The 16,432-nt window shown below is 33.2% G+C and overlaps 1 protein-coding gene across 2 annotated transcripts in view; it reads right to left on the reverse strand.

The window, feature by feature from the left end:
• The window catches only part of LOC127739462 (saccharopine dehydrogenase-like oxidoreductase), a 46,682-nt gene extending 32,972 nt beyond the window's left edge, over window positions 1-13,710 (reverse strand). For both annotated transcript variants that reach the window (XM_052201520.1, XM_052251257.1), the window contains exons 1-2: window positions 13,437-13,710; window positions 1,387-1,493 (exon numbers count right to left, since the gene is read on the reverse strand). In XM_052201520.1, coding sequence (XP_052057480.1) covers window positions 1,387-1,493; window positions 13,437-13,611 — 282 coding nt within the window. In that variant the 5' untranslated portion in view covers window positions 13,612-13,710. The remainder of the gene's footprint in view (window positions 1-1,386; window positions 1,494-13,436) is intronic.
• Between the last annotated feature and the right edge of the window lie 2,722 nt (window positions 13,711-16,432).

Consider the following 16,432-nt stretch of genomic DNA (forward strand, 5'->3'; position numbering starts at 1 on the left):
ATCTAAGTAATGAAATAATGAAAGTGTTAAAGCCATTTTAAGTGGTCTTAGTTCTATTTTTATTGTAAATTCTTAATAAACAGTGATTTACAATGATTTATTTGTACAAAATATTGGAATCATTACATTTTGCACTGGTTTTGTTGTTGTCTTATAGTGTATAGAAGTTCCAAATGGGCTCTTTTAGGTTTCAGTTAGGTGCTTTAGGTCAAGGTGGTTGTACTATGTGTAAGTAAAAATTGATTAGGTAAAGGTAAAAATTTATTTTACATTATATATTTTTTGGTTTAAACCATAAATTACAGAAGCCTTAAGACATGTAAAAGTAAGGTCCATCATACTTTCCATTTCCTGCATGAAGATGATTTTCTTTTCACAGACTTTAATAGACAGGAAATATTTGATTGTTTAGGTGAGTCTTCAAATATCCAATTTATTACTTTCAACCCATATTTTGTCATCATTTATTGGGGGCTGTTGTTTTAGTAATTAATTTTTCACACCTAGCAATGCCAGGTGATCATGATAGGTAATAAGATACCTGTAAAAATTATGCATTTACAAAAAAAAATATCTTGAAAAATGTTGTAATAATTAATTTGTCAATTTTTATTAATCTAAACTATGGACTTGTAAGGACTAAATTAGTAGGTATAAGTGTTGAAAATGAATAAAACATATCAAATTCATTCATTTATTTCAGCTGAAACATGCTAAAAGATAAATGTTTAAATATATCTTACTTTGTATCAAGTTTTTACTACAATAAATAGTAAAAACCACCAACTATGAAGCCACTCTGTTGAGTAGTTTCTGAGAAAAATACTAGTGTGACGAAAATTGTTGGGATGAAAGAAAATACAGATGGACAAGGGGTATGACGAAATACTTGCTTGTTAAGAAAATATATTGTTCATGTTTAGAAAACAGTTTTTAACATGTTTAACCCCACCGCATTTTTGCGCCTGTCCCAAGTCAGGAGCCTCTGGCCTTTGTTAGTCTTGTATGTTTTTTTTAATTTTAGTTCATTTATATGTTTTGAAGTTTAGTGTGACGTCCATTTTCACTGAACTAGTACACAATTTTATTTAGGGGCAAGCTGAGGACCACCTCAGGGTGCGGGATTTTCTCGCTGCGTTGAAGACCCATTGGTGGCCTTCAGCTGTTGTCTGCTCTTTGGTCGGGTTGTTGTCTCTTTGACATATTCTCCATTTCCATTCTCAATTTTATTTAATACATGTACATTCATACACATGATAAAATGATTTAAATGAAATAATCAAATTATTACAGTCATGAATTTTAAATTCGTGTTTTCTGCAAATTATAAAATTTTGTCTCCATATACATGTATGATTATTCATAAAAAAAAATGTTATGACTTACTGGTCCAACACAGTTCAGGACAACTTTAGCTTGCTTTGTCATTTCTAAAATAGACTCATCACAACCAGTATCTGCTACAATGGCTGGAATACTTTCAAGATCTTTACCTAAATTGTACAAAGTAATAAAATATAATGTTTAAAACAAATGAAATACATGACATATGATTCAATTCTGGAAGGTTGTAACGGGTAAATGAAGCAAGATAAACTACTTCATCACTGTAGGTAGATTACTGCTGGATGAGTAAAATGTCTTACACTCATCTATCCTCCATAAATAAACAAATATCTGTACAGGCAAGCATTGATTTACAACTTTCCAGCACAGTGTTCCAGCTAGGATTTCAAAAGGGCAGGGTGCCAATCCTGAATAAAATGCTCCGCAGGGCGCAGCTTGATACGACCGCAGAGGTCGAACCCTGAACAGTTGGGGCAAGTATGGACACAACATTCAAGCTTGATACAGCTCTGAATTTGGATTGTGATTAGATATTTGACACAGCAAAGGTTTCTGACACAGAATGAATGTGGTCTAAGAACTTAAAAATTTTAAATTGGACATTCACCTATTATGGTCCAATATCCAAAATCTAAATACATGGTTAGATTCAGCATATCAAAGAACCCCATAATTATTCAATTTTTGTTGAAATCAAACAAAGTTTAATTTTGGACCCCGATTTGGACCAACTTAAAAACGGGGCCCAAAATCCAAAAACTTAATACACGGTTATATTCAGCATATTAAAGAACCCCAAGAATTCAAGAATAAAACCCCATTGAAATTGATCAAGAAATAAGCAATTTATAAGAAGTATCTTCTTTTGCACAATACTGTGCAATTGAATATATCTTGCTATTGCGCAATACTGTACAATTGACAATTTCTTGCTATTGCGCAATATTGTGCTATTGGATATTTCTTGCTATTGCGCAATACTGTGCAATTGAAGATTTCTTGCTATTGCACAATACTGTGCAATTGAAGATTTCTTGCTATTGTGCAATACTGTGCAATTGAAAATTTCTTGCTATTGCACAATACTTATTATATAAAAATTTACACATCCTGTTTGGTGTGTATCTCCTACAATATCATTATTATTTGCTTTTAAATATAAATCAGAAATAACCAACTTAAAATGGAAAATTTTAAAAGAAAAAAAAAAGGAAAAAAAGAAAAAAAAAAGAAAAAAAAAAAATCCCCCCCCCAAATTTTTTGAACCCCCTTATGATTCATCACCCCCAAACTCAATCCCAGCCTTCCCTTTGTGGTATGGTACCTTTCAGTACAATTTCAGAGAGATCCATACACTTGAACACAAGTTATTGTCTTGAAACTAGAAAAATGCTTATTTTTGGCCCCTTTTTGGCCCCCAATTCCTAAACGTTTCAGGCAATTACCCCCGAACTCAATTCCAGCTTTCCCTTCGTGATATGAAACCTTGTAGTACAATTTCAGAAATATCCAAACACTTACACACAAGTTATTGTCATGAAACTAGAAAAATGCTTGTTTTTTGCCCCTTTTTTGGCCCCTAATTCCTAAAATTTTGAGGCAATTACCCCCAAAATCAATTACAGCCTTCCCTTTGTGATATGGAACCTTGTGGTAGAATGTCAGAGAGATCCATACACTAACACACAAGTTATTGTCTGAAAGTTACAAAAATGCTTATTTTTGGCCCCTTTTTGGCCCCTAATTCCTTAACTGTTGGTACCATAACCCCCAAAATCAATCCCAACCTTCCTTTCGTGTATAACCCTGAACAGTTGGGGCAAGTATGGACACAACATTCAAGCTTGATACAGCTCTGAACTTGGATTGTGATTAAATATTTGACACAGCATAGCTTTCTGACACAAAATGAATGTGGTCTAAGAACTTAAAAATTTTAAATTGGACATTCACCTATTATGGTCCAATATCCAAAATCTAAATACATGGTTAGATTCAGCATATCAAAGAACCCCAAGAATTCAATTTTTGATGAAATCAAACAAAGTTTAATTTTGGACCCTTTTGACCTCAATGTGGACAAAGTTGATAACAGGGCCCAAAAATCTAAATACATGGTTAGATTCAGCATATCAAAGAACCCCATATATTCAATTTTTGTTGAAATCAAACAAAGTTTAATTTTGGACCCCGATTTGGACCAACTTGAAAACTGGGCCCATAATCAAAAATCTAAATACATGTTTAGATTCAGCATATCAAAGAACACTAAAAATTCAATTTTTGTTAAAATCAAACTAAGTTTAATTTTGGACCCTTTGGACCTTAATGTACTCCAATTTGAAAACGGAACCAAAAATTAAGAATCTAAATACACGGTTAGATTCGGCATATCTAAGAACCCCAATAATTCAATTTTTGATGAAATCAAACAAAGTTAAATTTTGGACCCTTTGGACCTCAATGTGGACCAATTTAAAAACGGGGCCCAAAATCCAAAAACTTAATACACGGTTATATTCAGCATATTAAAGAACCCCAAGAATTCAAGAATAAAACCCCATTGAAATTGATCAAGAAATAAGCAATTTATAAGAAGTATCTTCTTTTGCACAATACTGTGCAATTGAATATTTCTTGCTATTGCGCAATACTGTACAATTGACAATTTCTTGCTATTGCGCAATATTGTGCTATTGGATATTTCTTGCTATTGCGCAATACTGTGCAATTGAAGATTTCTTGCTATTGCGCAATACTGTGCAATTGAAGATTTCTTGCTATTGTGCAATACTGTGCAATTGAAAATTTCTTGCTATTGCACAATACTTATTATATAAAAATTTACACATCCTGTTTGGTGTGTATCTCCTACAATATCATTATTATTTGCTTTTAAATATAAATCAGAAATAACCAACTTAAAATGGAAAATTTTAAAAGAAAAAAAAAAGGAAAAAAAGAAAAAAAAAAAAATCCCCCCCCCAAATTTTTTGAACCCCCTTATGATTCATCACCCCCAAACTCAATCCCAGCCTTCCCTTTGTGGTATGGTACCTTGCAGTACAATTTCAGAGAGATCCATACACTTGAACACAAGTTATTGTCTTGAAACTAGAAAAATGCTTATTTTTGGCCCCTTTTTGGCCCCCAATTCCTAAACGTTTCAGGCAATTACCCCCGAACTCAATATCAGCTTTCCCTTTGTGATATAAAACCTTGTAGTACAATTTCAGAAATATCCAAACACTTACACACAAGTTATTGTCATGAAACTAGAAAAATGCTTGTTTTTTGCCCCTTTTTTGGCCCCTAATTCCTAAAATTTTGAGGCAATTACCCCCAAAATCAATTACAGCCTTCCCTTTGTGATATGGAACCTTGTGGTACAATGTCAGAGAGATCCATACACTTACACACAAGTTATTGTCTGAAAGCTACAAAAATGCTTATTTTTGGCCCCTTTTTGGCCCCTAATTCCTTAACTGTTGGTACCATAACCCCCAAAATCAATCCCAACCTTCCTTTCGTGGTATTGAACCTTATGGTAAAATTTCATGGAGATCCATTCACTTAAACTAAAGTTAGAGTGCGAAAACCAATGTGTCTTCGGACGACGCCGGACGACGACGACTACGTCATACCAATATACGACCAAAAAATTTTTAATTTTTGCGGTCGTATAAAAAGGGCATTTAACGCGTGATATGATAATATGAAAAGGGCATGTTTTAATAAAGATTATAATCAAACATTTTTTATTCATTGAATCACTGGTTTTATATATACAAGAACAACATCATAAGCCCAGAGAAAAACAATCTTTCTAATTTTTAGGCTGAAAACTTGTCAAGCAACATTTCTTCAAGTTCAAAGACAAATGCCAACTGACCGATTCTATTTGAATGAATTAATGTTGATGATCATTAAATGACCCATCCGATAAACGGATTACCTATAACAACAGATTATGACACCTGTTGTAACCGTTGATTAGCTTGGGGTCGTAAACAAAGTCATATACTTGTCGCCAGGTAAATTTTCGTAATTGGCTGATCATATCAATACGAACAAAATAATATACCAATCGATCTTCAAAATAGGCAGGGCGCCCTGCAAACTGTAAAAAGGGCACAGGGCGGCACTCGGGAAAGGGCGGGCAGACCGCCCTGTGAAAAAGACCTAGCTGGAACACTGCAGCAGGAATTACACAGGTTATATCAGAGCAGGTGTTAATTAAACTTTGTCAACTGGCGGACAAGTCTGACATCTTGCAGCTTAACATTCATAGAAATATGATTTTACCTGTCATGCTGTACTGTGTACATTGTATATATATACACATTTACATTGTGTAATTGTTAGGATTTGTGTACTTCCATCCAGACACATCCCCAACATAAGGGCTGTTATTAATTTGGCTATTCAGTGGCATATGTAACTTATTTCTTAAATCAAATTCATTTTAAAATATTGGTACCAACTTTTGTATGTTTACAAGCAATGTCCAGTATACTATCCAGGTCCGTACATCAAACAATTCTATACAGTATATATATATATATACCGAAATGGATAGTATACTGCACATTTAACGCTAGTAAACATACAAATCTTGGTGCCAACCTAAATTATTTAATACAAATACAGATAGGAAATACAATAAAATGCTTCGCTGGGCGCAGCTTGATACGACCGCAGAGGTCGAACCCTGAACAGTTGGGGCAAGTATGGACACAACATTCAAGCTTGATACAGCTCTGAATTTGGATTGTGATTAAATATTTGACACAGCATAGGTTTCTGACACAGAAAGAATGTGGTCTAAGAACTTCAATTTTTTTAATTTACCTATTATGGTCCAATGTCCAAAATCAAAATACATGGTTAGATTCAGTATATCAAAGAACCCCATATATTCAATTTTTGTTGAAATCAAACAAAGTTTAATTTTGGACCCCAACTTGGACAAACTTGAAAACTGGTCCCATAATCAAAAATCTAAACACATGTTTAGATTCAGCATATCAAAGTACCCCAAGAATTCAATTTTTGTTAAAATCAAACTAAGTTTAATTTTGGACCCTTTGGACCTTAATGTAGTCCAATTAAAATAAAATGCTTCGCTGGGCGCAGCTTGATACGACCGCAGAGGTCGAACCCTGAACAGTTGGGGCAAGTATGGACACAACATTCAAGCTTGATACAGCTCTGAATTTGGATTGTGATTAAATATTTGACACAGCATAGGTTTCTGACACAGAAAGAATGTGGTCTAAGAACTTCAATTTTTTTAATTTACCTATTATGGTCCAATGTCCAAAATCAAAATATTTGGTTAGATTCAGCATATCAAAGAACCCCATATATTCAATTTTTGTTGAAATCAAACAAAGTTTAATTTTGGACCCCAACTTGGACAAACTTGAAAACTGGTCCCATAATCAAAAATCTAAACACATGTTTAGATTCAGCATATCAAAGTACCCGAAGAATTCAATTTTTGTTAAAATCAAACTAAGTTTAATTTTGGACCCTTTGGACCTTAATGTAGACAAATTTAAAAAACGGGTACCTAAATTAAAAATCTAAAAACACAGTTAGATTTGGCATATCAAAGAACCCCAATAATTCAATTTTTGATGAAATCAAACAAAGTTTAATTTTGGACCCTTTTGACCTCAATATGAACCAATTTGATAGCGGGCCCACAAATAAAAAATCTAAATACATGGTAAGATTCAGCATATCAAAGAACCCCATATATTCAATTTTTGTTGAAATCAAACAAAGTTTAATTTTGGACCCCAATTTGGACCAACTTGAAAACTGGGCCAAAAATCTAAAATCTAAATACATGTTTAGATTCAGCATATCAAAGAACCCCATATATTCAATTTTTGTTGAAATCAAACAAAGTTTAATTTTGGACCCCAACTTGGACCAACTTGAAAACTGGGCCCATAATCAAAAATCTAAACACATGTTTAGATTCAGCATATCAAAGAACCCTAAGAATTCAATTTTTGTTAAAATCAAACTAAGTTTAATTTTGGACCCTTTGGACCTTAATGTAGACAAATTTAAAAAACGGGACCCAAAATTAAAAATCTAAATACACGGTTAGATTCGGCATATCAAACAAAGAACCCCAATAATTTAATTTTTGATGAAATCAAACAAAGTTTAATTTTGGACCCTTTGGACCTCAATGTGGACCAATTTAAAAACGGGGCCCAAAATCCAAAAACTTAATACACGGTTAGATTCAGCATATTAAAGAACCCCAAGAATTCAAGAATAAAACCCCATTGAAATTGATCAAGAAATAAGCAATTTATACGAAGTATCTTCTTTTGCACAATACTGTGCAATTGAATATTTCTTGCTATTGCGCAATACTGTACAATTGACAATTTCTTGCTATTGCGCAATATTGTGCTATTGGATATTTCTTGCTATTGCGCAATACTGTTAAATTGAAGATTTCTTGCTATTGCGCAATACTGTGCAATTGAAGATTTCTTGCTATTGTGCAATACTGTGCAATTGAAAATTTCTTGCTATTGCACAATACTTATTATATAATAATTTACACATCCTGTTTGGTGTGTATCTCCTACCATATCATTATCATTTGCTTTTAAATATAAATCAGAAATAACCAACTTAAAATGGAAAATTTTAAAAGAAAAAAAAAAGGAAAAAAAGAAAAAAAAAAAAAAAAAAAATCCCCCCCCCCAATTATTTGAACCCCCTTATGATTCATCACCCCCAAACTCAATCCCAGCCTTCCCTTTGTGGTATGGTACCTTGCAGTACAATTTCAGAGAGATCCATACACTTGAACACAAGTTATTGTCTTGAAACTAGAAAAATGCTTATTTTTGGCCCCTTTTTGGCCCCCAATTCCTAAAATTTTGAGGCAATTACCCCCAAACTCAATTCCAGCTTTCCCTTTGTGATATGGAACCTTGTAGTACAATTTCAGAAATATCCAAACACTTACACACAAGTTATTGTCATGAAACTAGAAAAATGCTTGTTTTTTGCCCCTTTTTTGGCCCCTAATTCCTAAAATTTTGAGGCAATTACCCCCAAAATCAATTACAGCCTTCCCTTTGTGATATGGAACCTTGTGGTACAATGTCAGAGAGATCCATACACTTACACACAAGTTATTGTCTGAAAGTTACAAAAATGCTTATTTTTGGCCCCTTTTTGGCCCCTAATTCCTTAACTGTTGGTACCATAACCCCCAAAATCAATCCCAACCTTCCTTTTGTGGTATTGAACCTTATGGTGAAATTTCATGGAGATCCATTCACTTAAACTAAAGTTAGAGTGCGAAAACCAATGTGTCTTCGGACGACGCCGGACGACGACGACGACGACGACGCCAACGTCATACCAATATACGACCAAAAAATTTTTAATTTTTGCGGTCGTATAAAAAACGGGACCCAAAATTAAAAATCTAAAAACACGGTTAGATTTGGCATATCAAAGAACCCCAATAATTCAATTTTTGATGAAATCAAACAAAGTTTAATTTTGGACCCTTTTGACCTCAATATGAACCAATCTGATAGCGGGCCCACAAATAAAAAATCTAAAAACATGGTAAGATTCAGCATATCAAAGAACCCCATATATTCAATTTTTGTTGAAATCAAACAAAGTTTAATTTTAGACCCCAATTTGAACCAACTTGAAAACTGGGCCAAAAATCTAAAATCTAAATACATGTTTAGATTCAGCATATCAAAGAACCCCATATATTCAATTTTTGTTGAAATCAAACAAAGTTTAATTTTGGACCCAACTTGGACCAACTTGAAAACTGGTCCCATAATAAAAAATCTAAACACATGTTTAGATTCAGCATATCAAAGAACCCCAAAAATTCAACTTTTGTTAAAATCAAACTAAGTTTAATTTTGGACCCTTTGGACCTTAATGTAGACCAATTCATAAAAAGGGACCCAAAATTGAAAATCTAAATACACGGTTAGATTTGGCATATCAAAGAACCCCAATTATTAAATTTTTGATGAAATCAAACAAAGTTTAATTTTGGACCTTTTTTACCTCAATATGAACCAATTTGATAGCGGGCCCACAAATAAAAAATCTAAATACATGGTAAGATTCAGCATATCAAAGAACCCCATATATTCAATTTTTGTTAAAATCAAACTAAGTTTAATTTTGGACCCTTTGGACCTTAATGTAGACCAATTTAAAAAACGGGACCCAAAATTAAAAATCTAAACACACGGTTAGATTTGGCATATCAAAGAACCCCAATAATTCAATTTTTGATGAAATCAAACAAAGTTTAATTTTGGACCCTTTTGACCTCAATATGAACCAATTTGATAGCGGGGTCCACAAATAAAAAATCTAAATACATGGTTAGATGCAGCATACCAAAGAACCCCATATATTCAATTTTTGTTGAAATAAAACAAAGTTTTATTTTGGACCCCAATTTGGACCAACTTGAAAACTGGGCCAAAAATCAAAAATCTAAATACATGTTTAGATTCAGCATATCAAAGAACCCCATATATTCAATTTTTGTTAAAATCAAACAAAGTTTAATTCTGGACCCTTTGGACCTTAATGTAGACCAATTTGAAAACTGGACCCAAAATTAAAAATCTAAATACACGGTTAGATTCGGGAAAACAAATAAATAAATGTGGTCAAAGATTTTACAAATCTAATGCGCCATACTGGTCTTCCTTTATAAATATGCATTTCTTTAAACATAATTTAAAAGCAGTGTAAGGGAAGTAACCAAAACGTTGTATTTGGATTACCTCCCTTACACTGTTTTAAATTATCTTAATTGTTCATTAACCATTACTTTATACATAATTTAAAAGCAGTGTAAGGGAGATAATTTCAATGATGTATTTGATTTATCTCCCTTACACTGCTTTAAATTATGTTTTTTACTAAAGTATTTGTCCATTAATGAGGACAACCTTGTTTTTCCCCCTTTTTTGCCCCTAATTCTTAAACGGTTTGAGCAATAACCCCCCAAAGCAAATCCTAACCATCCCTTTGTGGTATGGAAACTTGTAGTATAATTTCAGAGAGATCCATACACCGTTCCACAGTTATTGTCTGGAATCTAGAAAATGCTTATTTTTGGCCCCTTTTTGGCCCCTAATTCCTTAACTGTTGGTACCATAACCCCCAAAATCAATCCCCACCTTCCTTTTGTGGTATTGAACCTTATGGTAAAATTTCATAGAGATCCATTCACTTAAACTAAAGTTAGAGTGCGAAAACTAATGCGTCTTCGGACGACAACGACGACGCCAACGTCATACCAATATACGACCACAAAAAAATTTTTGCGGTCGTATAAAAAGCTATTTAAATTACATGACTTAAAGGGTGTATTATCAGTTAGGCCATTAAAAAGAATATGTTTGTTTGCCCTAACCCTACCTACCGAGAAAATATCTGCCTACTCAAAATCTTTTATTGTCCTGATGTGAAAAAGTTTTTTTTTTTAATCAGATAGGCATGAAGACTAAAAAACATCTGACACTTTAATTTCTCTTTGCCGAAAAAAAAGAAAATGCCTACCTACCTACCCAATGTCTCTACCTTTGGGTAGCTTTTGGGCAAACCAACTTATTTTTAAGTCTGGCCTTACATAGTGTGCTAGTGACCTAATACAATATATATGGGGTCAGTAAATTCCAAATGGGTCGAGAGCGAAGCTAGAATCCCCATATGGAATTTAATGACGCCATATATATCTTATTAGGTCACTAGCACACTATGTAAAGAAATTGATCTTACCGACTATCTTAACATTTGGTATTTAGACAAGTGGCCTATCAAAGTGATCAAGTCTTCAATACTGTTAGTATTAAGAACCTACTTCCATTGGTCTATAGATGCAAAAACAAATGCCAACAATAACAATTTGTTAGCTTTAAATGTGTTTAATGAATTTGTTTCAATCTTTCATCATAAATTTCTTCCAACTGTTGAAACCTTCAAGAGTTTTCCTCAACACCGTGTTCTTTTTATAAAGGGATGTAACACCACAACTAACCGTGTATTGAACTAAGCCCTGCCTACTAACCCAATATGGAATATACACAGCCTCCATGCGGTTGCTTTCAACCAATCATATTCCTAGAAATGTATAGGAGGTAAGATAAATGTATATCCCCTGTGGTTGGTTTTATCATGTGAAATTTAGAATAAACAGGGCTCAGAATCATAGGGAGAAGTGGCTTCTCTTTTTGAAACTGATAGGGAAAAGTGGTGAGACTTAAAAGAGAAGTGCTTGTTTGCTCACGGCCAAATGTTTTGTTTTTACCAAAATATAAAGAGCCATATGTATCCTATAATTTTATTTAAATGTATTTTATATTGTTCAATTCTTACCTGAGAATGCAATTAAAGTAACAGTTGTTTCAGTTTATGTCTTAAATAGTCATTTATTGTTACTCAATTATATTTTTTTCCTCTTGTCAGAAACTTCCAACTATATATCTAGCACTAAAAAGATCTTTTTTTATAACAAAAAATATTAGAAAGTATCATATATCAATTATAATTCAATCGAAAAACTACTCTGTTTATCATGTTTATGAAATTCTTTTGTTTATCATTAAAAAGATATATAAATTTAGCAAAGTTAAGCAATTTTAATCAATAAATTGAAACAATGCATTCACATAGAAATATAAACATTTAGCAAGAAGATCTAAACAAAGGTTTTTTATGTGCATGGAATGCAAATTTTCACGTTTGGGATCATTATTCTTCTGTCAGCTGTTCCATTGCATTGGTGCGTCTGTACAATGTAGGTATTATTGTAAGAATACGGATTTCGGTCATAGCTGATCCGCTTCCAATGAATCCCGCCTCCAATCCATGGTTAGTACAAATATTTCAATGAAGAAATACTCCATCATTTTCTTTGAAATAACATACGACCAATCTGTAAAGTCAATACTTTCAAAGCTTTTCTAACGAAACAAATTGTTTCCGTCTTTGAACATCTGAACATGTTGAATTTCTTTACTTATAAATGAAAAATTGCTGTTTTATTGACTTGGTACAAATGGAAAATTGCTGATGACGAAAGCAACTGCAAATGACTATTTAGAATACCAGGGCGACTAGATATCGCTTTTGACGGTCAGGGCAAAGCAAAGTGACGGACCTGAAAGTGACTTTTTCGCCCCAGTCACCTGCTAGAGCATGTAGAGTGAGCCCTGAATAATCATGATAAAAGGCCAAACTGACTTACTGTCACAATTATCGAGTGAAAATATAAAATAAATATAAAAGAAAAAGTATTTTACTTGCAAATCAATAATTACCATAGGTGTAGTCCAAATAATTATGACGTCTTGTAAGGCTATTTTATTCTTTTGCTTTGATGCTGAAGCCATCTTTTTTGGTTGGATTTTGAGAGGGAATTTTGCTCTCAACTTTGAGACCCCATTTAGTCATAAAATTTTCATTGATGGCTAGATATTTAGCTGATTTCACTTTAGGAGAGTATATTGTATAAAATAAATTTTTGCACCAAACTCGGTAAAATAGGAGGGACTGACCCAAATTTCCGGATCATTAGTTTTATAGTATCCAGATATTCAGGTCCATCAAATGTTACCAAGTTTGGTGCAAAAATTTATTTGATACTCCTAAAGTGAAGCGTCTTGAGTAGAAATCAGCTAAACGTTTTAATAAAGCAGTAAACTCTCTCTCAAAGTCCAACTGAAAAAATGAGTTCAGTGTCATGTTAAGGCGTCAAAGCAAAAAAATAAAATAGCCTTACAAGACATCTTAATTATTTGGACTACCATAGATGCTGAAATAACTACCTTTGGTGCTGAATTAACAAGGTCCCGAATTGAATAGGTGCCAAATTGACCATTCCTGGTGCCGATTTGACCAGGGCAGGTGCTGAAGTGACTAGATTATAAATTTCAGCTGACATGAAACAAACAGATTAGAATAGGGCACTAAAATAAAGAGTCAGGGCGTCATGGAGCTCCCTTCAAAAATCTCCTATAGGAAAATCTTGTTAATAGTACCTGTAGCTTTTGATGCTTTTTCCAAAATTTTCTGTAATCTTTCCATAGATCGCCCAGCAACCGCCCATGTCAAACCAGCTTCCTCGTCAGCAATTCGAGCAATCTCTTCCACTACAAACTGTCCTGTAAAACCACTGGCACCAAAAACCACAAAATCATACTTTTGTTCAGACATTCTTATTTTTCACGCTTGCAACTGAAGGAATGATACACAACAAAAGAATGCAGACAATTTGCCAGCCTGTCGGCGAATGTATCTGTCGCTGAAGTCCTGACAAAAAAAATGTAACTAAAATCATTACTTATCATCCGACCTTTACAATCTGTAAATTATTTTAAATTTGTTGTTTTTTTTTTGTTTTTTTTGTTTTTAATTTAAAAGCGATAAAACACTTGAAAAAATAATAAGTCTAGTATTTTTTAAGTGAATGTATTGAAAGGCTAAATTGTTTATTTAAAAAATGATCTTATAAATAATTATTTTATGAATCCGGATCCGTTCGCTCCCATTAACGTTCGCCCCATGGGTCCGTTCGCCCCCTGGGTCCGTTCGCACCCTAGTTACACGTTCGCACCCTTTTTATTGATTCAAGATTCAAGATTCAAAGTTTTATTTAGAGTCGATATTCCATAAACTACATAAACACAAGCTCTAGTGAGCTTTTCAAATCGACTTAATAACAAAATACAATACACACATACAAAAGTCATGAAAACAATATGACAATTTTAAACATATAATGCATAGTAAGATACCATAAATGACATATATAAGTTAAAAGTATAGTACACTTAAAACATAGCACAAGTTAATAATAAGATTGCACAAATCAAATAGTCAAAATAAAATAAACACAGGTATAACACTATATATGATGCATGCACTGCACTGGCATGAGCTGTTACTTGGATCCCATGTTTGTACCAATTTTTTGAATTGGTCAAAAGATGTTTCCATTCGACAATGGTTCGGCAGCTCATTCCAGATTTGTGCAGCATTATAGCGAAACGATTTTAAGCCATACTTAGTAGTTCGGACCCTTGGGGGTACTGCTGTTTCCTGTGATCTTACATCATACTTGTTAATTTTTATATCAATCAAATCATGAAGGTAGCTCGGACTTTTTTTGTGAATTATTTTAAATGTTTCTATTGCAATTGTTTTTATTCTTCTTATTTTTAAAGATGGTAATTTATATTTTTCTAGCAGTTTTTCGTATGGACTATCATAATCTTCATAAATGAATCTTAGAGCTCTTTCTTGAATTTTTTCCATTTTAAAAGAATTTTTTTCGCTACAGTAGTGCCAAATTACTGGACAATAGTTAAAATTCGAAAGAATGAATGAGTAGTATGCTGTTAACTTACCCTGGTAAACAGGTTTCCTTTAGTATTCTATTAATTATTTTGACGAAGTGAATGATGAATAAATATTGTCATGATGATCAAGGCAAAGATCATTTATCTAAGGGAATTATCATTTTTTACCTGGTCATTTTGAAATCAAACATATAAAATTTTCTTGATCCCACATAATATTTCACTATTTTTATTTTATTCCCCCCTTAAAAACATTTTAAAAAAAATGTGATCCCCCTCTATTAAACATGCCAAAATTTTAACATGCAAAACACTTACCTTTGACACACATGATATGTAGGATATACTTGAAGATTCAAAAGTTCACAAATGTTTCATTAGAGACAAAATTTATCCCCCACTTTGAATTTATAAAAAAAAAGTGAACCCTCCTTTTCCACTTACAGAAAAAAAAACTTGACCCCCCTACATTTCTACCAGCCCCCGCCCCCTTCCCAGTTAAAAAATGATAAGTCCCTTAGACTTGTAAAAGAAAACAGGAAGATACCAAGCGGCTATCAAACTCGTCACAATGACATTGCCAAGACAAAAACCGGGGGACAGACAAAGCACATGTTTTTTAGGTGTTCACGGTGTTGCATGTCAGCTATAAGTACCTACAGAGCATTTATTTCCACGTGTAAAGAAGATTGAATTTGGTTCCAACATATATATGTACTTATATATGTTACAGGCATTTTCTAAATTTAGGCATCTTGTAAAATGCCTGAAAACTTTAGGCATTTTCTAAAATATCTGTAAGATTCAGGCATTTTATATATCGACTAATTTTTTCAGGCATTTTACAAAATGCCTGGAAAAATTAAAAGGCATTTTATAAAATGCCTGAAATTATTTTATAGTATGAAATATTCACAAAAACTGGGCAATTGAAAGTATCGAACAACAGAGCAGTTTTATCTATGATCATTACTTCAAATTTTAAACCTTGCATTTTAAGAGTTTTAATGAATAAAAAAAAGTTCTACTGAATTATTCGAAATTCCCACAAGCACCGAACTTGACACTTATTTTTTATTTTATATACTAAAATTGAGAATGGAAATGGGGAATGTGTCAAAGAGACAACAACAACTGTTTGAATGACATGATCTGTTACACATTTGTCTTGATTATTTTGCAAATACATTGTTTGGCGTAAAATCTGGTCTAAGCGCTACAACCACAGTAGGTGAAACCCGGACCATCACACGATTTAGCTTTGTCAATATGTTTTAGGATAACACACTTTTACGTTCGACCAACATTGGGTTTCGCAAAATGCATATACATGAATACCTTCATTTGCATGAGTTTCCAACAGATTCAGTCACATTATCATGATTATGTTGACTGACATCTATCTATTATCAGAGCATCTAACAGGCTGACGCAGTCGGATGATGCATCCATAAGCAGGCGACACTTACCCTGTAGATGCACCTTTATTTTTTTGTTCTTGGTCGATTTTCCAGATTTGAACAATGGTTTACTATTGTCGCATTAATTCATCAGATTGTAAAGACCCAAGAATTCACTTTAGGTAGTGAAGCTGAAGATACTCATATCTTTGTATCACAATTAAACATGGCAATGTATTGCGAAACCCATGATATATATATAGAGGGGGAATTCTT

This window comes from Mytilus californianus, unplaced genomic scaffold, assembly GCF_021869535.1.
Source record: "Mytilus californianus isolate M0D057914Y unplaced genomic scaffold, xbMytCali1.0.p SCAF_4, whole genome shotgun sequence".
NCBI lineage: Eukaryota > Metazoa > Mollusca > Bivalvia > Mytilida > Mytilidae > Mytilus > Mytilus californianus.